Source organism: Neoarius graeffei, chromosome 14 (genome assembly GCF_027579695.1).
Source record: "Neoarius graeffei isolate fNeoGra1 chromosome 14, fNeoGra1.pri, whole genome shotgun sequence".
NCBI lineage: Eukaryota > Metazoa > Chordata > Actinopteri > Siluriformes > Ariidae > Neoarius > Neoarius graeffei.
The window spans coordinates 7217353-7237619 of NC_083582.1; the positions used below are offsets into that span (position 1 = coordinate 7217353).

Consider the following 20267-nt stretch of genomic DNA (forward strand, 5'->3'; position numbering starts at 1 on the left):
GGGGTACACCCTGGACAAGTCGCCAGGTCATCACAGGGCTGACACATAGACACAGACAACCATTCACACTCACATTCACACCTACGCTCAATTTAGAGTCACCAGTTAACCTAACCTGCATGTCTTTGGACTATGGGGACTTTGGACTTTGGATTTGTGGATGAGTCCATCAAATCCAGAAAGTCCCTGCTGGCTGTGAACAACACCAACATTAAAAACGTTCGGGAATTCAAATATCTGGGTCATCTAATTACAAACACTGAGAAATCAGCTGTTGCTTTGCATTCTCGAATTGCCTCCGCATTCCAGAAATGGGATGAGTTGAAGCAGTGTTTGACCGACAAGGAAATCTATATCAGTACACGTATGAAAATCCTGAATGCGTGTGTTAGGTCGCGGTTGCTATATGGTATACAAACCTATGAGCTGTCTGCAACTGAACTCCAAAAAATCGATACCATTTGGAATGGCTTTCTCAGAAAGATGATCACTGGGGGATATTCTAGAAAAAACGCACCTTCTCAATCCAAACGGAAAAAGGGAGTTGACCCTGCTACCCAAGTGGAAGGAGAACTTGACTGGTCATTCAGAATCTCAAATGAGAGATTGAGGGAAATCACGAACTCCTGTTCAATAAGAGACTTTTACTATGCTCAGTATCTTAAGTATTTGGGACATGTCTGCCGGTTGGAAAACAGCGCATTTCAAAAACGAGTTCTGTTCGACAACAGAACACCAAAGAAGATCTGGTCGAATGTGGAATCACTATTAGGCATCGATGTCTCTCAAGCTCGGAGAACGTTAATGGACAAAGCAAAACTCAACCGTCTATTGGGACTTCGTCTATCCCTATAGCCCATAGACGGTGCCCTAAGGCCGAGTACAGCCATGGAGGGAAAAACTGATGATGATGATGATGGGGGAAACCGGAGCACCCAGAGGAAACCCACGCGGACATGGGGAGAACATGCAAACTCCGCACAGAAAGGCCCTCGCCGGCCACTGGGCTCGAACCCGGACCTTCTTGCTGTGAGGCGACAGTGCTAACCACTACACCACCGTGCCGCCCCGACGGAAAAATAATAATAATAATCCTTCGAAAAACAATAGGGTCTCGCACCAAACGGTGCTCGGGCCCTAATAAGAATCCTTAAGAAAACAATAGAGCCTTGCACCTAAGTGCAACGCCCTCCGGTGGACACTGGAGGCCGTGCATCTCCAGTGCTCGTGCCCTAAATATCCAGTGCATAATTCTATAGCAGTGTAGCATCACATCCCCCTCGTGTCTGAAATGTACAAATACCTGTCTGTCCTTATCCCCTAGTAAGTGTTCACTGTAGTGAACACTATATAGTGAGTGAGTGAGTGAATGAGTGGACAATCTGAACACAGCGTAATATTTCAGTACAGCTCCCAAACATTTTTCCTTGTCGATGTTTTTGCAAAGCTTGTCATGATACGGCACCCCATAGCGGTCTGGAGCCCTTGTTTGCCCAAAGCTTAGACACATTTTTAATCTGTTTACGGTATGTGGAATGGACCAAACTGCAGCGCTACCTGATGATTAACGTCCGAAATATTGGTAAAAATTTAGCATCATGATAACATAAGCCGTGATAACTTGTTCATTAATAACGGAGGAGTTTAACTAGGTGCCTTGAGTGAGTTTCTTTATAATCCATATGTCTGCTTTTTCTCTCTCGACTTCTCTGCTGTATGTTTTCTGCTCTCCACCTCCACTTCGTCTTCATCCTCGTTCTCGTCCTCGTCCTGGTTCTCTCCCAGCAGCACGGCGCCTCTGTCCCGGCCGTCTGTTCTCCCATCTGTGTGTTCAGTCTGGTTCACTGGCCTGAGAACGGCATTCACACCTCACACAAGGAGAACTGACGGGACTGGAAAATAAAGCACAAGAATCTAGGCATAAAAATTCCCTCGTATTTATTTAACAACCTTTTTACCAGTGCAACGTTATACTCCACGTTTGCGTATGGGTGCATAGTCGAAAATGATTCTTTTTTTCTTCAAATTTTGAGATATTCTTGAACAGAAATTCAAAACTACATGGCGCTCATGATGTGAGAGCAGAGAACCGTGAGATCTGAGGAATTTTAAAGGAAACGGTTCCTTGAATACACTGCAACTGCGCTATCACGAAGAACTTTCGCGTATAACGAACTAAGTTCGTGTCCCTGCCTTTAATGACAATGAGTCGAAACATCACTGAGCCGTGCACTCCTTTTCCCCCAGAGACAAACAATAAGTAATCAAGTCCACAGTCGAGTTAACAATAATACGTGTTAACGCCATGAAACAAAGGTTTAATGAGCATTCGGTGTCAATCACTAACAATTATTGAGAACGGTGATCAAAGGAGGGATAAAAGGATGAAATGACTGCTGATAGCGCTAAACTTAACATCTAGTTAAAGGATATGGGACATGGATTTTTTTCTGGGTATAATTATGTATAAAGGACATAAGAAATGCCATCTAAATCACTGCAGGGCGTCAAAAATGTGAAAATCATCACATTATTCAAGTTTTTTTATACATCAGCATAAAACAATGATTCGTTAATGAGCTAGGTGGTCACGTGACCCGTGACATAACAAAAACTTTCCAAGGAGCCAGCGCTTGGGAATCTAATGTAAACAGGTTACCGAAATGGACACCATCGACAGTGACATTCACAGAGATGTGAAGTTAGACCCTATCAATTCGAACCGATAGCTGGAAATTCACATGAACATGGATCTTGTCTTTACTCTGACGGGTCAGATGATTCTGAGAGTGAGAGTTCATTCAATCCCCATGAAACTGAAAGCGGTCGGCTCGATAACACTTCCTGGTAAGTTAAAAACAATTCTGCTCAAAGGCTAATGATCTGTTGAAAGAAGTATTATTTTTGTATCATACATTGAAAGTTCATCATAGATCTAGCTAAAGTCCGTTGCAAGCTAGTTTTTTTTTTTGCTGATATTTTTCGAGATTGATTGAGATACAATGCTTCCAGGGTCCGAGATGAAAACATTCAAAATGGCGAAACGAGTCAGAATTATGATAATCAATAATTGATACACCCAAAATTATAATACTAATCCTTACCTCGGCTTTCAGTCGCTTAGCGAATGCACCTCGGCATTTTTCCGCATGAGGCCCATGGTAAAACCACACTTCCAGGAGGCGCTGCCGTCTGCCTCCCAAGCCGGCCGAGAGCGCTCCTCGTCGGGCACGGCCAGGCGGGCGAATGCCCTGGTTCATCCGCCCTGTCTAAAAAATAATGGTACAACTCCGAGTGAAGGTAAATTTGGCTTGGCAATTAATATCGTTCAGTACCTGAGTATTAATGTTGAAAGAATCCTCAGTGAAATGGTCCGAACACAGTTTGTGGGAAACAGTAGGTGCAAAGTTTTTTCTACGGCAGTAGTGAGCCCACACTTTCCTCAGCTTCGGGTCCTTGGGGAACGCAAAAAAACTTACTCCAGGGCATTTCCCATTGGAATTATTGCAACCATAAGCAGCACAATACACCATGATGTCCAATGTACGTTAAAGACTATAAAAACAATTTTCTTGTCATCCACTTCTCCATTCATCTACCCGCTTGTGCTGTGCCCGAAAGTTTTTGTGACGTATGATCACGTGACAGCGGCTCTTCCGGTTGTAGAAAATGCATATCGGAAGTCGAGCAGAAATGCCATATAATCATCACGAATATAACGATTTTGCTGAATTTAATAGATGATTTTGTATTTGTTGATGCAATTATTTCATATTTTTAATGGAAAGAAACTGATATAGCGTGCATTTATGTTTCATGTCCCATGTCCTTTAAAGCACGCCGGTGGGGTTTTTATACCCCCACTCAGCCCCACACTGCAACGTAAACGACATCATCGGTGATTTGCAACACATGAATGAACTGACTGGTGAAGATTTAGAAAACATTGGTGGACATCGACAATGAATGATACAGTGGTAACCTCCGTCATTTCCATAACAGGCGAAGAAATCAATTATCGCTTCTGTTCGTGATCATTTAATACCCTGTCCACACTAGGGATTTTGTACCGATACGAAACTACTTTCGTACCGCAACACCTGTCCACACTAGCAACTATACCGGTACTGTAGCGGTATAACTGTATCGGTACGAAACCCACAAATGTATGGGTTTCGTACCGGTACAGTATCGGTACTGTAGCGCTTCGCTGTAGTGTGGACAGATGAAGCGGCTCTGTATCGATACAAATATAATGCGCATGCGCAAAGTCACACACCTCAATCGATGTCTTCGCTGAATAAAATAGTGAAGAACGGAGATTCGTTTGTTTCTTTCTCAACTGCCTCACGCGTTTTATACGATTCGACTGAATAAATGACCACCAGAAATACAGACTGTACATTGACAACACAAGCACACACACGTTGTTTCATCCGTACGGAAGCCGAGAGAGGCCCTTCATATAATCCTTTTATTTTATTCACCTTGTTATCCCGAGATAACGACATAATTAATTCAGGATCTCGAGAAAACAACACAACTAATTCGAGATCTCGAGAAAACAAAACCGTTATTTCGAGATCTCAAGAAAACAAAACAATTATTTCATGATCTCGAGTAAACAGCTGAGAAATGGCTCATTCAGGTGCGCCAAGAGACTTGTGATGTGCTGACTTTGGGGCTATTTCTCATTCTGTATAGACGCAACTTTGGTCATTAGAATGTCTGGAATAATCGATCACCTAATAAGGCAATATTTTGATCAGGGGTTGACACAGGGAGAGATTGCATTAAGTCTTTTAATACGGGATCATTTCAAAATTAGCCCGCGGCACCTCCGCAGAAGACTGGCCCGGCTTTGCCTCTACCGACGGAGATAAAGTGATCCAGCTGAGATCATGAAATAATTGTTTTGTTTTCTCGAGATCACGGAATAATTGTTTTGTTTTCTCGAGATCTCGAAGTAACGGATGCCATATATTCTCGGAAGGAAGTTACTCGGTAACCACTGAAACATTTCGCGCACGTGCATTTCAACTACCGTGAAAGAAAACCGCAAACATTTCTCGCTAGTGTGGACAGATGCACTAAACTGTACCGGTATACTTTGTATCGATACAGTTATACCACTATCGTACCGGTATAAGTGTGAACACAGCATTAGAAAACATTGGTGGACATCGACAATGAATGATACAGTGGTAACCTCCGTCATTTCCATAACAGACGAAGAAATTAATTATCGCTTCCGTTCGTGATAATTTAAGTCAGTCAGTGAACTGTGATAGTGACTCGGAAGGAGAAATTCGTAATAAGGAATTTTAATGTGCCTAAAATGTCGCATATAACAAAAGTGTTTGGTGTGACGACTGGGTCCGTTTCAGCATTACAAGCTTTTCTGGTGAAATTAACGAACTATTTGGATGTCGCCCCAAAGGAGTTTGTTATAGTGGAGTTGCAGTGTACGTCACTTTTCCCTTTTCCTGTCATGTCGCAGTCGGCAAAATCTCGGCTTCACATTGCGAACTCATGCTGCACTCGACTAAACCCTGTAATTTAGAATTTCCGACCTCATCAACACCCTATCGACTTGGACTTCCTGCTCGGAAAGTCAGGATTTTAGTATATGACTTCATGTCAACATGGCCGCTCAGACCTTCAACATAAAATAAACATCACTTCACTACTTTAACTGAGTTTACGACATTGACTCCGTCGCGGGTGAGGGATTGTAATCAGTGCCGTTTGTTTGTTTGTTTGTTTGTTTGTTTGTGTCTGTCTGTTAACAATCTAGTGTCTAGACGGTTGCACCGATTGACTTCAGATTTTCAAGGTAGGTGAGCAATGGTCCGTAGATTACCTGAATAAATTTTGGCTGTAATCAGGTCAAGGTGAAGGTCAAGGTCAATGGAAAAGTCAACCTTTTGGGCAAAATAACACATTTTCCATTATAACTCAAAAACGGTTGCTGATAGACAAATGTTTACTATTATGAGCATATAATAATAGTATATGCTCATAATAGTATGGGAACTCCCATATGGCCTTCCATTTGGCACCATGATCTTTGACCTTGAGTGACCTTGAAAGATCAAACTCAAGGTCACGGATTTTCAGAGGGCTGTAACTTGAAAACGGTTGATGGTAGACAGATATTTACCATTATCAACTTATAGGAAGTGCCATACGGGCTTTCATTTGGCACCATAATCTTTGACCTTGAGTGACCTTGAAAGGTCAAACTGAAAGTCATGGATGTTCAAAGGGCTATAACTTTAAAATGGTTCATGATAGCCAGATGTTTACCATTATCAACAAATAAGAAGTCCCATACGGGCTTTCAGTTGCCGCCATGACCTTTGACCTTAAATGATTCTGAAATGTCAAACTCAAGGTCATGGATTTTCATAGGACTATAACGTGACAGCTGATGATTGAGAAATATTACCATTGTCAACGTATAGGTATAGAATAAGTGCTGCCGGGCGAAGTTTGTTTTGCCTGGCGACACTTGTTTACTTTCAGCATGGACTCGTTACTTGATTAAATCTCTGACACTGTTCACGGTTTTGAGAAAGTAAATACGTCATAAATACACGAGCATTAATGGCTAATTAAAGCTGGCTAGCTTGTCGATAACAACACTTTCTAGTTAAAAAAACGACGTAATTCAAATTCAGACTCCGCATTTCAGAGTTCGAATGCATTACACAGACGACACAACAGGTTGTTTGTTAGCAGGAATGCAGTGTTCACTGAGAACCTAGCAAACGATTGCAATGAATACGGTGGTCATACTGTACTACAAATTTCCTCTAATACTGTGATAATATCGTAAACTGTGATCAAATGTTTCCAAGTTATCTTGATATAGGAATGTTAATATCGACACGCACCGGCTGGCCTTTTAAAAGTCACAGTTTAGTCGTGTTAGCGTATTTTATTGCTGATGGAGCTCGTTGTGAGCTATTTTAAAACTGTTACACTTTTTCTCTGAGAAACACTTCCCCCTTTTCCTTTTTTTTAACTGATAATTCCTTATTTTAGACGGCAGAGAGCCTGTGCTGAAGCTCTTAAGCTCTGAATTGGGAACACGTGTCTCACTCTCTCTCTGTCTCTCTCTCTCTCTCTCTCTCTCTCTGTCTCCTTCTCTCTCCCATGACTCTTGTTATCTTGTAAAAAAAAAAAAAGCCCAGAGGCTTGTTAAAACTTTTTAATATACTGTACACTCACTGTAATTGACTATGATTTCCAAGTTTTCCAAGTTAATTTACTAAATCCTATGAAAGTTTAATTGCCCGACAGCTCTTCAGTCGAGAGTGCATAAATCATCCCCCCCGTTTCCCCCGTCCTCATCCCTATCCCCATCCCCGTCTCCCCCATCTCTCCCATCTCCTAGTCCCCTAGCAGTTCTGCTTGCCAAGTAGTGCCAGAAGCATCCTGTGCCCTAGAAAGGTGGCCCAATTCATCACTCGGCAGCGGTAGTGCCAGTATTGTTTTCCACTCGGTCGGTCCTCGTCTGTCCTACACACTGCAGCCTGCGAGCTCCAGGCTCTGAAACGTCACACTGCTGTTCCTTCAGAGTAATTAGAGCTCTGCCAGGGTCGCTGTCCAAATGCACGCGTGTCCAAGTGAACATTCCATATTAGGACGCGTCCAAGAATCATCTGTGTCTGTTCTTTTTAACAAACTATTCTGCTGTCTGTCTGTTTTTCTATCTATCTATCTATCTATCTATCTATCTATCTATCTATCTATCTACAACCCCGACTCCAAAAAAGTTGGGACGCTGTGTAAAACGTAAATAAAAACAGAATGCGATGATTTGCAAATCCTTTCCGACCTGCATTGAATTGAATGCAATACAAAGACAATATTTAATGTTCAAACTTTATACACTCATTCTGAATTTGATGCCAGCAACACGTTCCAACAAAGTTGGGACAGGGGCGTGTTTACCGCTGTGTTCCATCACCTTTTCATTTAACTCCACTCAGTAAGTGTTTTGGAACTGAGAACACAAACTGTTAAAGTTTTGAAAGTGAAATTCTTTCCCGTTCTTGCTTCATATATGACTTCAGTTGCTCAACAGTCCGGTTCTCCGTTGCCGTATTTTGTTCTTCATAATGCGGCACGCATTTTCAATGGGAGTCAGGCAGGCCAGTTTAGCACCTGCACTCTTTTACTACGAAGCCACACTGTTGTAACACGTGCAGAATGTGGCTTGGGGTTGTCTTGCAGGAATAAGCAGGGACGTCTGTCTATCTAGCTACCTATCTGTGTCTATATATCTGTCGAGCCATTTGTCAGTCTGTCTCTGTATTTATCTATCTATCTGTCTGTCTGTGCATACGTCTTATCTGTCGATCTGAATATCTATTTATTGATTGATTAATCTGTTTCTCTTTCTCTGTCTATACAACTGTTATCTGTCTGCCCGTCTGTTGTTCCCTCTTGCTGTCTGTGTGTCGTTTAATGGCCCTGTCTGTCTCTTTGTTGCTGTCTGTATGTTTTACTATCGATCCATGCATCCGTCTCTGTGGATGATGTATTTATATACTTACCTGTCTTTCCGTCTGTCTTATTTATACTTCTCTGATATTCAGTATATTTATTCATCTGAGTCTCTCTTTTGTCCAAATCTATGTCTGTCTGTTTTGTCATCTGTATATTTAACGTCTGTCTGTCTTTCCATCCGACTGTCTGTTGCTCTGTCTCTGTCTTGTGCATTTGTCTGTCTGATTTACTGTGTGTCTGTCATTCTGACTTGTTCCTTCTATCCACCTGTCTGTCTTTCTGTCTATCAGCGTATCTGTTTATCTGTTCTGTCTGTCTGCTGTTCCATCTCGCTGTCTGACTTTATCTGTCTATCTGACCGTTTTGTCTATCCAGCTGTCTGTTGCTTTATCAGTTTGTCTATTGGGTTACCTCAAAGTCTGTCTATCTTTCCTTCAGTCTGTCTGCGACTGTCGATGGATCTGTCTTTTCATTTCCATCTACACAGACCATGTATCCAATCTGTCTGTCTGTCCGTGTTTGGTATCTAAGCAGATGCATCGGTGTGTGTGTGTGTGTGTGTGTGAGAAGGAGAATTTGCATTCCTGTGTTCCTGCTCTTTGTTTTCTCCGTGTCTGTGTGTCTCCTCGAGATGAACCTGAAGCGTGTTATTAATATTTGCAGGCGATGCGAGGCTGAGTGATGGTCCGTGCCGGAGCTTATTAAAACAGTTATTGTCTCCAGTTGCCGGGGAGAAATGCAACACCGTAATTAATGGCATTTTACAGCTGACAAACAGCATGGTGTGATGAGAGGAGAAAGGCCAGACAGTGGCACATCCAACCTCGTAAAACACGGGCTACATCTGTGAGAGACGCAGCCGGGTTCTCTAACCAAATTTCCTCTCCGTTTACGATGGGTTTTTCATCTTGCGTGCATTTTGGCCTTTTCCTCTGAAACAGACTCAATGTTCAGCCTTCGTTCTCATGTCTTGTTCTTTAAAGTGCTCTGACTTATCCTTAAACCAGAGCCGTGTGTCATTAGGCTTCGCTTGCTCAATGTGTCATGGCTGACCTCCGTGACTGACCAATAACAGAACCCGAGAGAAGAAAGGACGGAAAATAACAAGCAGTGAGTGCTGACCTGCAGGCCAGATCTCTCTGTGCCATCCTGCTGAGTCTTTATATGCTTCTTGCTTTCTTTTTAGCTTTTTCTTTCTTTCTTTTTAAGAGGCCCACTCAGTGTGCTCGCCACTCCAATTAGTCACACACCCATCTTAGTCGCTATTTAAAGAACAGTACAGGCTTTCTCATTCGTCCCATTTGTCTCTTATGACTTATATAAAAAAAACAAACCAAACGATTTCTCTGACTGACACAGAAACAGAAAGCTACTGAGGAACATTAAGGCCTGTATTCAACAAGTTACTCAAAGACATTTCCTACAATGTTCTCGTTATTACATGATGTAACAAGTGCAGAGTTTCCATTTAGCAGCATCTAGCATTAGGGAAGGAGTTCTCGTCGTGTTTCTACCCTGTAAATTGTTGCAGCAGCGATGGAAGAACATGTTCTGTAGAAAAGCTCATTAGATTCAGCGTCTTGGGAATCAGAAACTCCTGGAAGATTTAGAAGATGATTCGTACTTGGTTAGCATTTTCAATTTTGTTTAAATGTTTTTGGATCAGGGCTGATGCTTTTTAATTTGTAGTTGCCCAGCAGACAAATAGATTCAACAAGCAGAAATGGGAAAGTCCTACAACTTGTACTTGTGTACAAGTCCGACTCGTGCCCTGATTTTAAGGACTCGTGACTTGACTTGAACTTGAGCACTGATGACTCGGACTCTGATTTTTTCTTTATTTTTTGTAATGTGCCATGATAATTTGGCGTAAGATATTTATATTTATATCTACATTCATTTTGTGCAAGAGAATGCGTCATGTTCAGGAACAAACTAACGTTAACGGCGCTAAAACGCCTGGAGAGAACGCCGCTAGGATTGTCCGCTTTGCTTCTACAGACTTCTCGTGCAGTGGGGAAAAATGCACTGCTGTGTGTTCCATATGTAGAAGAACTATCGAGGAGACGACGGGAACGACCTCGAACTTCAATCGTCATTTGGCGAGACTCCACCCAGAGAAGGAAGTGACACGCTATGTTCATTGCTCTGTAGATAGTGGGCGGGGCTTGCTTGCTGAGTGATGAACTAGCTAGTGCAGGGGTTTTCAAAGTGTGGGAGAGTCAGCCCCCCCTCGGAGAGCAAATAAACAACAGCGCCCCCCCCTTACAATTTTTGTTGTTGCTATACTTAATGTTTCATTCGTATTTTTAAAAAAATGGTTGTTGTACACATTATTTTTTTCTTTTTCACATTTTAAACATCTGTGCTTTTTAAAACATCTTGTTTTACACATTTTAAACATCTCATAGCATCGTTAGCTAGCACCTCTTGGCAGACAACACACTGTGGCAGTGGAGCATCTTCAGATCCAGTCCATGAAAATCCAAACTTTAAATAATCGTGGTCATACTTCCTTCTTTTTCCAGTCCCCCAGGATTCCCCGGGCCTTTTTTGTGATTGTTGTGGGCTAAAATGTCTGATGTTGCGGGGGGGGTTTCCAAAAAAATTGCGATGAAAGTTGCGGTGTTTTTTAGGTTTTTGTTGCGATTACATTGCGGGAGGAAGTGAAAGTTGCGAGAAATTGTTGCAATTTTCTCTTTTTGTGATTAAAATTGAGTGATATGTTAAATATTAAGTTATTACTGAAAAACTATTGATTAAAAAAACAAAGAGAAATGGTCCTATAAACAACTTTACCAATATAAAAGATTACCAGGACTACAAAAATGCAGAAAAATAGGCTTTACTTATCCAAATGCACCTGTTGGTTCAAAAGTTAAAGTGCAGAGAACCTCACAGCACAACATGAAGTTACCTTAAAATCTAATATAAATGCCTCAGCTTTCATGTAAGAAAAAAAAACTATTAATACTAGTACTGTGTGCAGGCAGTCTCTCCTGAAGACTAAATTAAACAATAATTATAAACTAATAAAATAAATGGCTCAGGCTTCATAGAAGAAAAAAACAAGTTGAACAGAATCTCACAGTATGATGCTGAAGCTGCCGAAACAATGGAAAATAAAATACCATTTTGGCAAAAATGTTGGCATCCATTAATTTCTTGTATTAAGTAAAAAAAAATAAAGTGCACACGGTCCTTCACTGTAAACATACACTCAGTGTTGCCAGATACTGCTGACATTTTCCAGTCCAAAATATGTTCAAAACCCGCCAAAATGCACTTGAAATCGTCCAATCTGGCAACACGACGCGCATGCTGCTTCTCTTGAACACACGGAAGTAAGGCGGAAGGTAGTTTGTCGACGTCACCTCAAAACGACGCCAACGATTGGTCAAATTTGCGGGAAAATTGCGGTGATTGGATATAATTGCAACACCGCCCTGAATTCGTGGGGATTGGTTGAATTTGCGCTGAAGTTGCAAATCGCAACATCCTGGAGGGTCTGTTTCTTTGCTTGGCCCAGACTTTGTCTCCTCACTCACTGTAGCTTTAGGTACTAAAAACCGATCCATTTTGTCTCTCACGTTGCGCCCCCCCTGAAGAACTCTGGCGCCCCCCAGGGGGGGCGCGCCCCACACTTTGAAAAGCCCTGAGCTAGTGTTAACCCTCTCTCATGTTATTTGCCCCGTTGATAGTGGGCGGGGCTTGCTGAGCGATGAACAAGCTTTTTATCCGTAGCCTGTTAACTAAAACGAGGCAGTCGAGCAGGAACGTTAGTCCGGCACAGTAGCAGAGACGCTTTCACATAAACGCAGCAACAGACACCGTCACATGGTGCGGATGGAGTCTTGTTCTCGGACTCGACTCGAAATTTTCTTTAAAGACTTGAACACTGTGGACTCGAGACTGGACTCGGACTCGAGGTTTAGTGACTCGACTGCAACACTGCTAGCTACACACTGTTTTGCTGGCAGTTTATTAACAAACCTATACGTAGCCATCATGAAACGTACTCTCAGCAGCCACTTTATGAGGAACACACATCCACCTGCTGTTCTGTTTCCTGCAGTTCTCTAATCAGCCTTGCCAGCAGCACGATGCATCAAATCGCGCAGATACAAATCCAGAGCTTCAGTTAATATTTACAATGTTCAAACATCAGAACGGGAAAAATTGTGATATCAAACTAAGTGTGACTTTCTTTCACTGTGGCATGGGTGTTGGTTTGAGCCAGATGAGTATGAGGTTTGAGTATTTCAGAACCTGCTGATCTCCTGAGGTTTTCACACACAACAGTCTCGAGAGTTTACACAGAATGGTGCGAAAAACAAAAAACATCATCGAGTGAGTGAGTGAGTGAGTGAGTGACAGTTCTGTGGGTGGAAGGAAACAAACGCCTTGTTGATAAGAGAGGTCAGAGGAAAATGGACAAATTCAAGGTGGTTTGAGCTTCTTTTTTTTGTCAGGAAGGATATAGTAACTCATATAATCACTCTTTACAACCGTGGTGAGCAGAAAAGCATCTCAGCATGCAACAGAAAAATAGAACAACACATTGGGTTCCAGTCCTGCAGCCAAGAACAGGGATCTTGGGCTCAACAACAAGTTCCTATTAAAGTGGCCGGGCAGTGTATTATGTACCATAGAACTATCTTTGATCGTTCTGTCATATGGCCTGCCCCTGCCGTAATATGCAGTACATTGGGTTTTTATTTATTACATCTGAGTAATAAGATACTTTTCTATGAAGTTCAGAGTTAGTTAAAAGTCTTGTTATATTTGAAGTTCTGAGAAGATATGATTTATTTATTTCAAAAAACTTTCCATGAAGCATGGCTTATTGTTTCTCATATCATACCTTGATTGCCTGTGCCATACGCTAAACAAAAGGAAGGCGATATCAAATGTCCACTTGGGCAGAAACAAAGGGGTTGCATGAATGCCCTTTGGATCAGCACCAACTCTCAGACTGGCTTCTTAGAACCGTGAATGTACGGCATGAATGTCATGACCTGACTGACGTCTTCCTGTAGGGTGTAAGTTACTAGTCCTTAATGGGCATCGTTAGATAACAAACGAATGTAGTGAAAGAGACCACATGTGGTATGAGGCATTGATATTATTTTCTCTCTAGTTCGAGTAAAGCCACAGGGGCCACTGGAATTAAGCAGGTTTTATTTTGACTAATCCCTCATGGCAATGGCAGTAGTTTGTAAAATGGCCTTGCCACAGGAAAGGATAAAAAGCCCACTGGATTAGCGTGACCCCTCCTCTCTTATCTTCATCCTCAGTTATCGTAGTCCGGTACTCAAAATATACACGCGACTCTTACTGTATGTGGCCCTTACTGGAATAGAGACCACCCTCATAAGGTGCGTGGTTTTAATTTTTTGTAAGTGTGGGTGTGTGTCTTTGTGTTATGTCTTGTCCCATTTTGCTTGTTCTCCCCTCCCTCTCATGCTTATGTTTCCAGGGCTGAATAATTTAGGGGCTACCTGGCAATATGTGGCTACATGATAGCATTGCCCGAAGGGAGAGAAAAAATGCCTCCCGTAGATCAGGTGAAATGATCCCTATATACCTCATGTTTTTTTTTTCTTTGCCTGAAACCTGAGAGGTGAAATGGAAACCCTTTTTTTCCACACCAGACTCCTTCTTTTCTTTTCTCCCCGTTCAAGAATAGTGTAGTGCTGCTTTAGTCTTCGCCTTGGCAAGATCGAGTTAAGATCGATTGAGGGTTGTGGCAGGATAGTGCGACTCCTGACAATTCTGTCAACATTGCGTCGCGAAGGAATTCTGTCTCCTTTGGGAGCAACGGTAAACTTTGGTTTGATCCTCTTCTGCCACCCTGCTCCTTGCTGTCTCCTGAACCAGAGCCAGAAAAATTTTTTTTTGGCTGCCAGGACGAACTCTACAACAACGGTGACCTTGAAAGGTATGCTGATTTTTCCATGAAGACAGATCCCATAGCTAAATTAAGCAACCACCCGGAGGAAGCCATGGCTGTTAGGGGCACTGTTCCTCCTCCTGATTATTACCCGTTTGACACTGCCTTATCTGCTCAGCCACCTGAAGACCTGCAGGGATTTTATAGAGGAAGCCACCAGCTTCTTAGCAGATCAGGCTCGCATTATGGGCTGGGTGTAGGAGGGGTGAGATCTGTGTGGGATCAAGGGCAAACTAGGAATCCTACTCGTGCACCTACACCTGGCCCCGCTCCACCTCCCCCTCCGCCGCCACCACCTCCTCCTCCACCTCCCCCACCCATGGCTCATGAGTTGAGCCGTTTGTACAGGGATTCTTTAGCCTTCCCAGACAGTCAGCGTATCCGCAGTAGGGCCGCCTCTCCTTCCTGTTTCGGGATTGCGGCCGATCAGGCCTCTCTGACAGGCCATTCTGGTTACACCGAAGTCAACGGCGGCCTTCATCTTGACCACCCTCCCTCCACCTGCATCATGATGGATCCTACACCCACTCCTGTTGTTGATGGAAGTGTACCTCGAGGAGTGTCTGCTTATGGTAGTGTACCTGCTCAGAGGATGCCCTATGATCCTGCCTATGATGCCAATGCAGCTATAGTGGCTGCTACACCAGCTCAGCTCACAGCTGGGATCACAACCCACCACCCATCAGCAGCTGTTACTATGGACCCAAAGAGGGCTGTGGATCCAGCTTTCCTAACATATCTACGTAGCGAGGGTCTGTCTGAAAGCACCATAACCCTTCTGTTGCAGCAAGGCTTTGACTCTACTACCATGCTGTCCATGATGGAAGATCATGATATTCGCTCTGTAGCTCCAAACCTTGGCCAGACCCGGGTACTATCCAGGGTGGTGCTTAACTGCAAGACAGGAGGCACTGGAGCACCAGCAATACGTGGCCGCTCTAACAGCTTCAGCCACCGTAACGATCTCTACACGCAGTCTCAAGGTTTGGCCATGGACTCCCACCTCTTGCAGCAGCCCTCAACTACCCTGCAGACCGTGTCTCCAAGGGTAAGCGAGTTTATCAACCGCAGACCAAGCAGTGCACCTTCTCAACATCTGTTAGAAACTACAAGCTATCCTGGGGTGCGTTCTGCTGGTGGACTTCCGGTCAATCCTGGGGCGTATAGCACTTCCTTGACGCAGACACGACCGCTAGCGATGTATAATCCTCATACTGGTCTGCCAATGTCAAGCCACCTTCAGCCACAGCAGCCAGGGAGTTTGGGTACCCCTGGTCTCGTACCCAAAGCTTTCTCCAGCACCTATACGCCTATAGAGTTGATGAAGAGAGCACCTAGTCTGCCTCATATGCCTCAAACCCCAGGCGCTCACCCCAGTCCCCAGCTCTTGAGGAAGGGGGTTTCTGCTGTGGAGAGTGCAGTCGTGCCTACGGGTACCACCGTCCAGTCTCAGACTCTTAACCCGAATAATAAGATGAGTCGCCGTACTGGTCCTCCGGTCATTGTTTCCACCATGGCTTCACCAGATACAAGTAAAAAAAATTCTTCACTTCATCCTTTTCTTTTCCTGTCTCAAGTCTCTAGATTTAGCTTCTGTATATTCCGTATATACCTTGTCTGGTGATTGTAACAATTTAGGTTTAGATCGCTGCTGCACATAAATTACACCTTTGCTTGTTTAAAACTTTGGGAGATTTTCACATTCTTTCCACTAAAGCAACTTCATTTGAAAGCGACATTTTTGGACTTTTCATACCACTCTTCATAAACTGGATACATTTTGGGAACTCGGCTTGAATGTTTTGAAATGTGTGCATTGAATTCACTTGAGCTACAGTTACATCATGAAAATCTTGAGCTAAATATGCACTCGATGCTTGTGTTTGTGTGATCGAGACAGCTCGTGGAAGCTATGGCATGTGTATAACCTTCTGCTTTCAGTGATTTGATATCTTTTTCATGGGGACAACATTTCAAAATGTAAATTAAATCTGTTATAACTAGCTATCTTATAACTAGCTATCCTGGAGAACGTCTAATGAAGAGAAAAAAGGATCTGTAAGGTATTCTGTAATATATGCCATGAGACCCATCGGTACAATATTTTAGTTTGGCCCAAACCAAACATTTCTTGGTTATCGCATCTGGTAACATTTTCTGTATGGTCTAACTTTAGACCATAAAGGGACTCCAACTCTTTATTTTCACTCTACTTTCCTTCTCCACTGGAGTAATAATAGTCTTAAATCCCTGAAATCCCTTTAGAGCTAATAGGATGCAGAAGGCATGAGCACGTGGCTACATCAGCTTTTTTTTTAAATACGAGGCTGAAGGTAGTGGATGTGTTTGAGAGTCATGGTGATGACTGATGAAGATGATAAAGGTGTTTTGTGCCTTAACAGGGAAACTAAATAACGCTAATTGCTAAATCCTTTCGCAAGATTTATGAAGTGATTTATTGTTTGAATTTGTTTTCATGTTATTTTTTTTCATTTCTTTTGTCCTTGTAAAAGTTGCTGTGCATTGTTTTGTTCTTCACTTTTAAACTTTTATGTAAAGATTTTTGAGATTTTAGGCAAATTTTTAAAAAATGCTACATAATAAATAAATTATTATTAAATATTATTAATATAATTGTAGCAATGAATAGTTTTAAAAACTACATGTATTTTTTTTCTCCTTTACTAAAGTTTCTATGATATTACTGTTTATCCCGGGATATAGAAACGGGTTCCGTCCGTCCGTCCAGTCACGTTTTTGTTTCCGAGCCATATCTTTAAAACTACTGAAGATATCTTCATGGAACTTTGCATACATGTCAAGCAACATGTGAACTGGTGTCTTTTGCTATTTTGGATTTTTTTTTTAAGTATTTTTCAAATTTTTACATAAAAAATAGATTTTGACTTGGTTTCTAAGAGCAATGTTGGTTTCCGGAGCATATATCCAAAACTATTCATGATACGGATTTGAAACTCGGTATACATGTTAACAAGGTGATGTAGATTTGCCTTTTCATACTAAAAAATTTGAGAATTTTTCATGTTTTCCTGGAAACAATTTCAGACTCAGTCTCTCAGGTTAGTCTTAGGGGCAGGTTTTGTTTCCGGAGCAGAACTTGAAAGCTATGAGTGGTTTGGTCTTGGAAGTTGGTATACAGTATGTCTCATCTCATCTCATTATCTGTAGCTGCTTTGTCCTGTTCTACAGGGTCGCAGGCGAGCTGGAGCCTATCCCAGCTGACTACGGGCGAAAGGCGGGGTACACCCTGGACAAGTCGCCAGGTCATCACAGGGCTGACACATAGACACAGACAACCATTCACACTCACATTCACACCTACGGTCAATTTAGAGTCACCAGTTAACCTAACCTGCATGTCTTTGGACTGTGGGGGAAACCGGAGCACCCGGAGGAAACCCACGCGGACACGGGGAGAACATGCAAACTCCGCACAGAAAGGCCCTCGCCAGCCACCGGGCTCGAACCCGGACCTTCTTGCTGTGAGGCGACAGCGCTAACCATTACACCACCGTGCCACCCTTGGTATATGTGTTGATTCAGTAATGTACAGGACCGTTCAAAAGTTTGGGGTCACTTTGAAATGTCCTTATTTTTGAAAGAAAAGTGCTGTTCTTTTCAATGAAGATGACTTTAAACTAATCAGAAATCCACTCTATACATTGCTAATGTGCTAAATGACTATTCTAGCTGCAAATGTCTGGTTTTTGGTGCAATATCTCCATAGGTGTATAGAGGCCCATTTCCAGCAACTCTCACTCCAGTGTTCTAATGGTACAATGTGTTTGCTCATTGCCTCAGAAGGCTAATGGATGATTAGAAAACCCTTGTACAATCATGTTAGCACAGCTGAAAACAGTTTAGCTCTTTAGAAAAGCTATAAAACTGACCTTCCTTTGAGCAGATTGAGTTTCTGGAGCATCCCATTTGTGGGGTCGATTAAATGCTCAAAATGGCCAGAAAAATGTCTTGACTATATTTTCTATTCATTTTACAACTTATGGTGGGAAATAAAAGTGTGACTTTTCATGGAAAACACAAAATTGTCTGGGTGACCCTAAACTTTTGAACGGTAGTGTATATGTGCCTTTTGATACTAAGAAAAGTGAGAAATGTTCATTTTTAGCTGAACTAAAAATGAAAATGTCCAGTGGGTTTATGCCATGGGTTGCTGAGGTCAGTGTAAAGAGGTCGGGTTGGTTTCCTGCAGCAGAACTTGAAAAATGCGACAAATAATATCTTAAAACTTGGTATATAGTTGGTATATAGGGCGGGGGACTCTGTCTAGATGACTCTGTCTTCTTGTTTGTTATTGATACGAGATGGGAATTTAAATTTAATTTAATTTTTTATACCCCCGCTCCAAAGGTGAAAAGGAATACTGGTTTACCTCTGTCCGTCCGTATCTCCGTCCTTCCAAAACACCCTTTTTCTCAGCAACCACCAATCATAGCCACTTGGTACCAAACTTCAGCTTGGGGTTCTATACCATGTATACCATTTTCAGGTCTGTCACACATCGACTTCCTGTTTACCGACTGAATGTATTTACGAAACATATAGCGTGGATTTACAAAATTTTGGTAACACTTTTCTCAGCAACCACAAATCATAGCCACTTGCTACTTGGTACCGAGCTTCAGCTTGGGGTTCTATACTGTGTGTCCCGTTTTTAGGTCTGTCGCACATCGACTTCCTGTTTACCGACTGAATGTATTTATGAAACATATAGGGTGGATTTTGACACCATTTCAAGAAGCAAAATGCTATTTCAGAATGACAGTTTCCCAGGATGCTGTTTGAAATCCCTGGGGAGAGACGCTGCTCTTTACTTACATGTTTCAGGGTTAATTATTTGTTAAAGTCAACATTCATAATAAGTGTCCTATTCCTTCGATTGCTTGCGTTCTGATCTAAGCGGGGGGGGATACGCAAGTGAGCAGTCGCTCACAGTCGATCTTGTTTTTTACATTATGCATCAAATACAAAGAGGAAAGGACTTTCCTTTTAGAAGTTGAGCTCTCAGACCGTTGCTCACCGAGTCTGAATTTTCAGATGAACTATTTGTACAAAATCATGCAGGTCATTATAATATATTTAACAGTTATTCCACGAAATCGGGTCGTACATGAGCTGATAGCTATAAGCCGTATGGCGAGATTGAGTGGAATAACTGTTTTATTCTATCCACATTCATTGGATTTTGAGAAACAGAGCATTTTTATTTTGATTTTTTGCAAATTCAGTCAATAAAAACTTTATACAAAACATCCGACAAAATAATTTCTGCTTAGAATGTAAACAAACCGGCGAAATGACAGAAGCAATTTGTGAAAAATGTGATAATAATTCTTGAAAAATAAAAAAAGATATGTTATTACCCGTACCATCAAATACTTTTATTCCATATTTTGTTGCGCTTTTTTTTTTTTTGTATTTTTGTTTTCGAGTTGAGTTTTTATTTCATCCTCGGTTGGTTCAGCAACACGCTCTGCCATTTTGTTTTTCTCTACTCATGGTATATGAGCTGATATCCTGGTAGTAGAGTAGCCAATCAGAGCACACGATTGCTCATATCCAGTGAATGTCTATGGAATAAAAAAAAAAAATGTAAATGTGTTCCTATTAGTCTGTACGCACCAAGAATGAAGTTCGGTACGATAAAAAATAAATTCAGAGCCGTCTTGTTTGGAACAAATTTCCCACTGGAAAATGATCACATGACCAGTCAGATGAGGGCTCCACTGGGTTCCACTGATGTCTGGCGAGCTGA

The 20267-nt window shown here is 42.1% G+C and overlaps 1 protein-coding gene across 7 annotated transcripts in view; it reads left to right on the top strand.

Moving 5' to 3' along the window:
* LOC132897922 (C-terminal-binding protein 2) overlaps positions 1-20267 on the top strand; it is a 245156-nt gene that overhangs the window by 183610 nt on the left and 41279 nt on the right. The window contains exons 1-2 of one of the 7 annotated variants that reach the window (XM_060939209.1): positions 14967-15020; positions 15450-15456. The exons of 5 other annotated variants lie outside the window; for them this stretch is intronic. In XM_060939209.1, coding sequence (XP_060795192.1) covers positions 14982-15020; positions 15450-15456 — 46 coding nt within the window. In that variant the 5' untranslated portion in view covers positions 14967-14981. Of the gene's footprint in view, positions 1-14525; positions 16006-20267 lie in introns of those variants that run through there. One more of the 7 variants, XM_060939202.1, reaches the window with a different exon arrangement.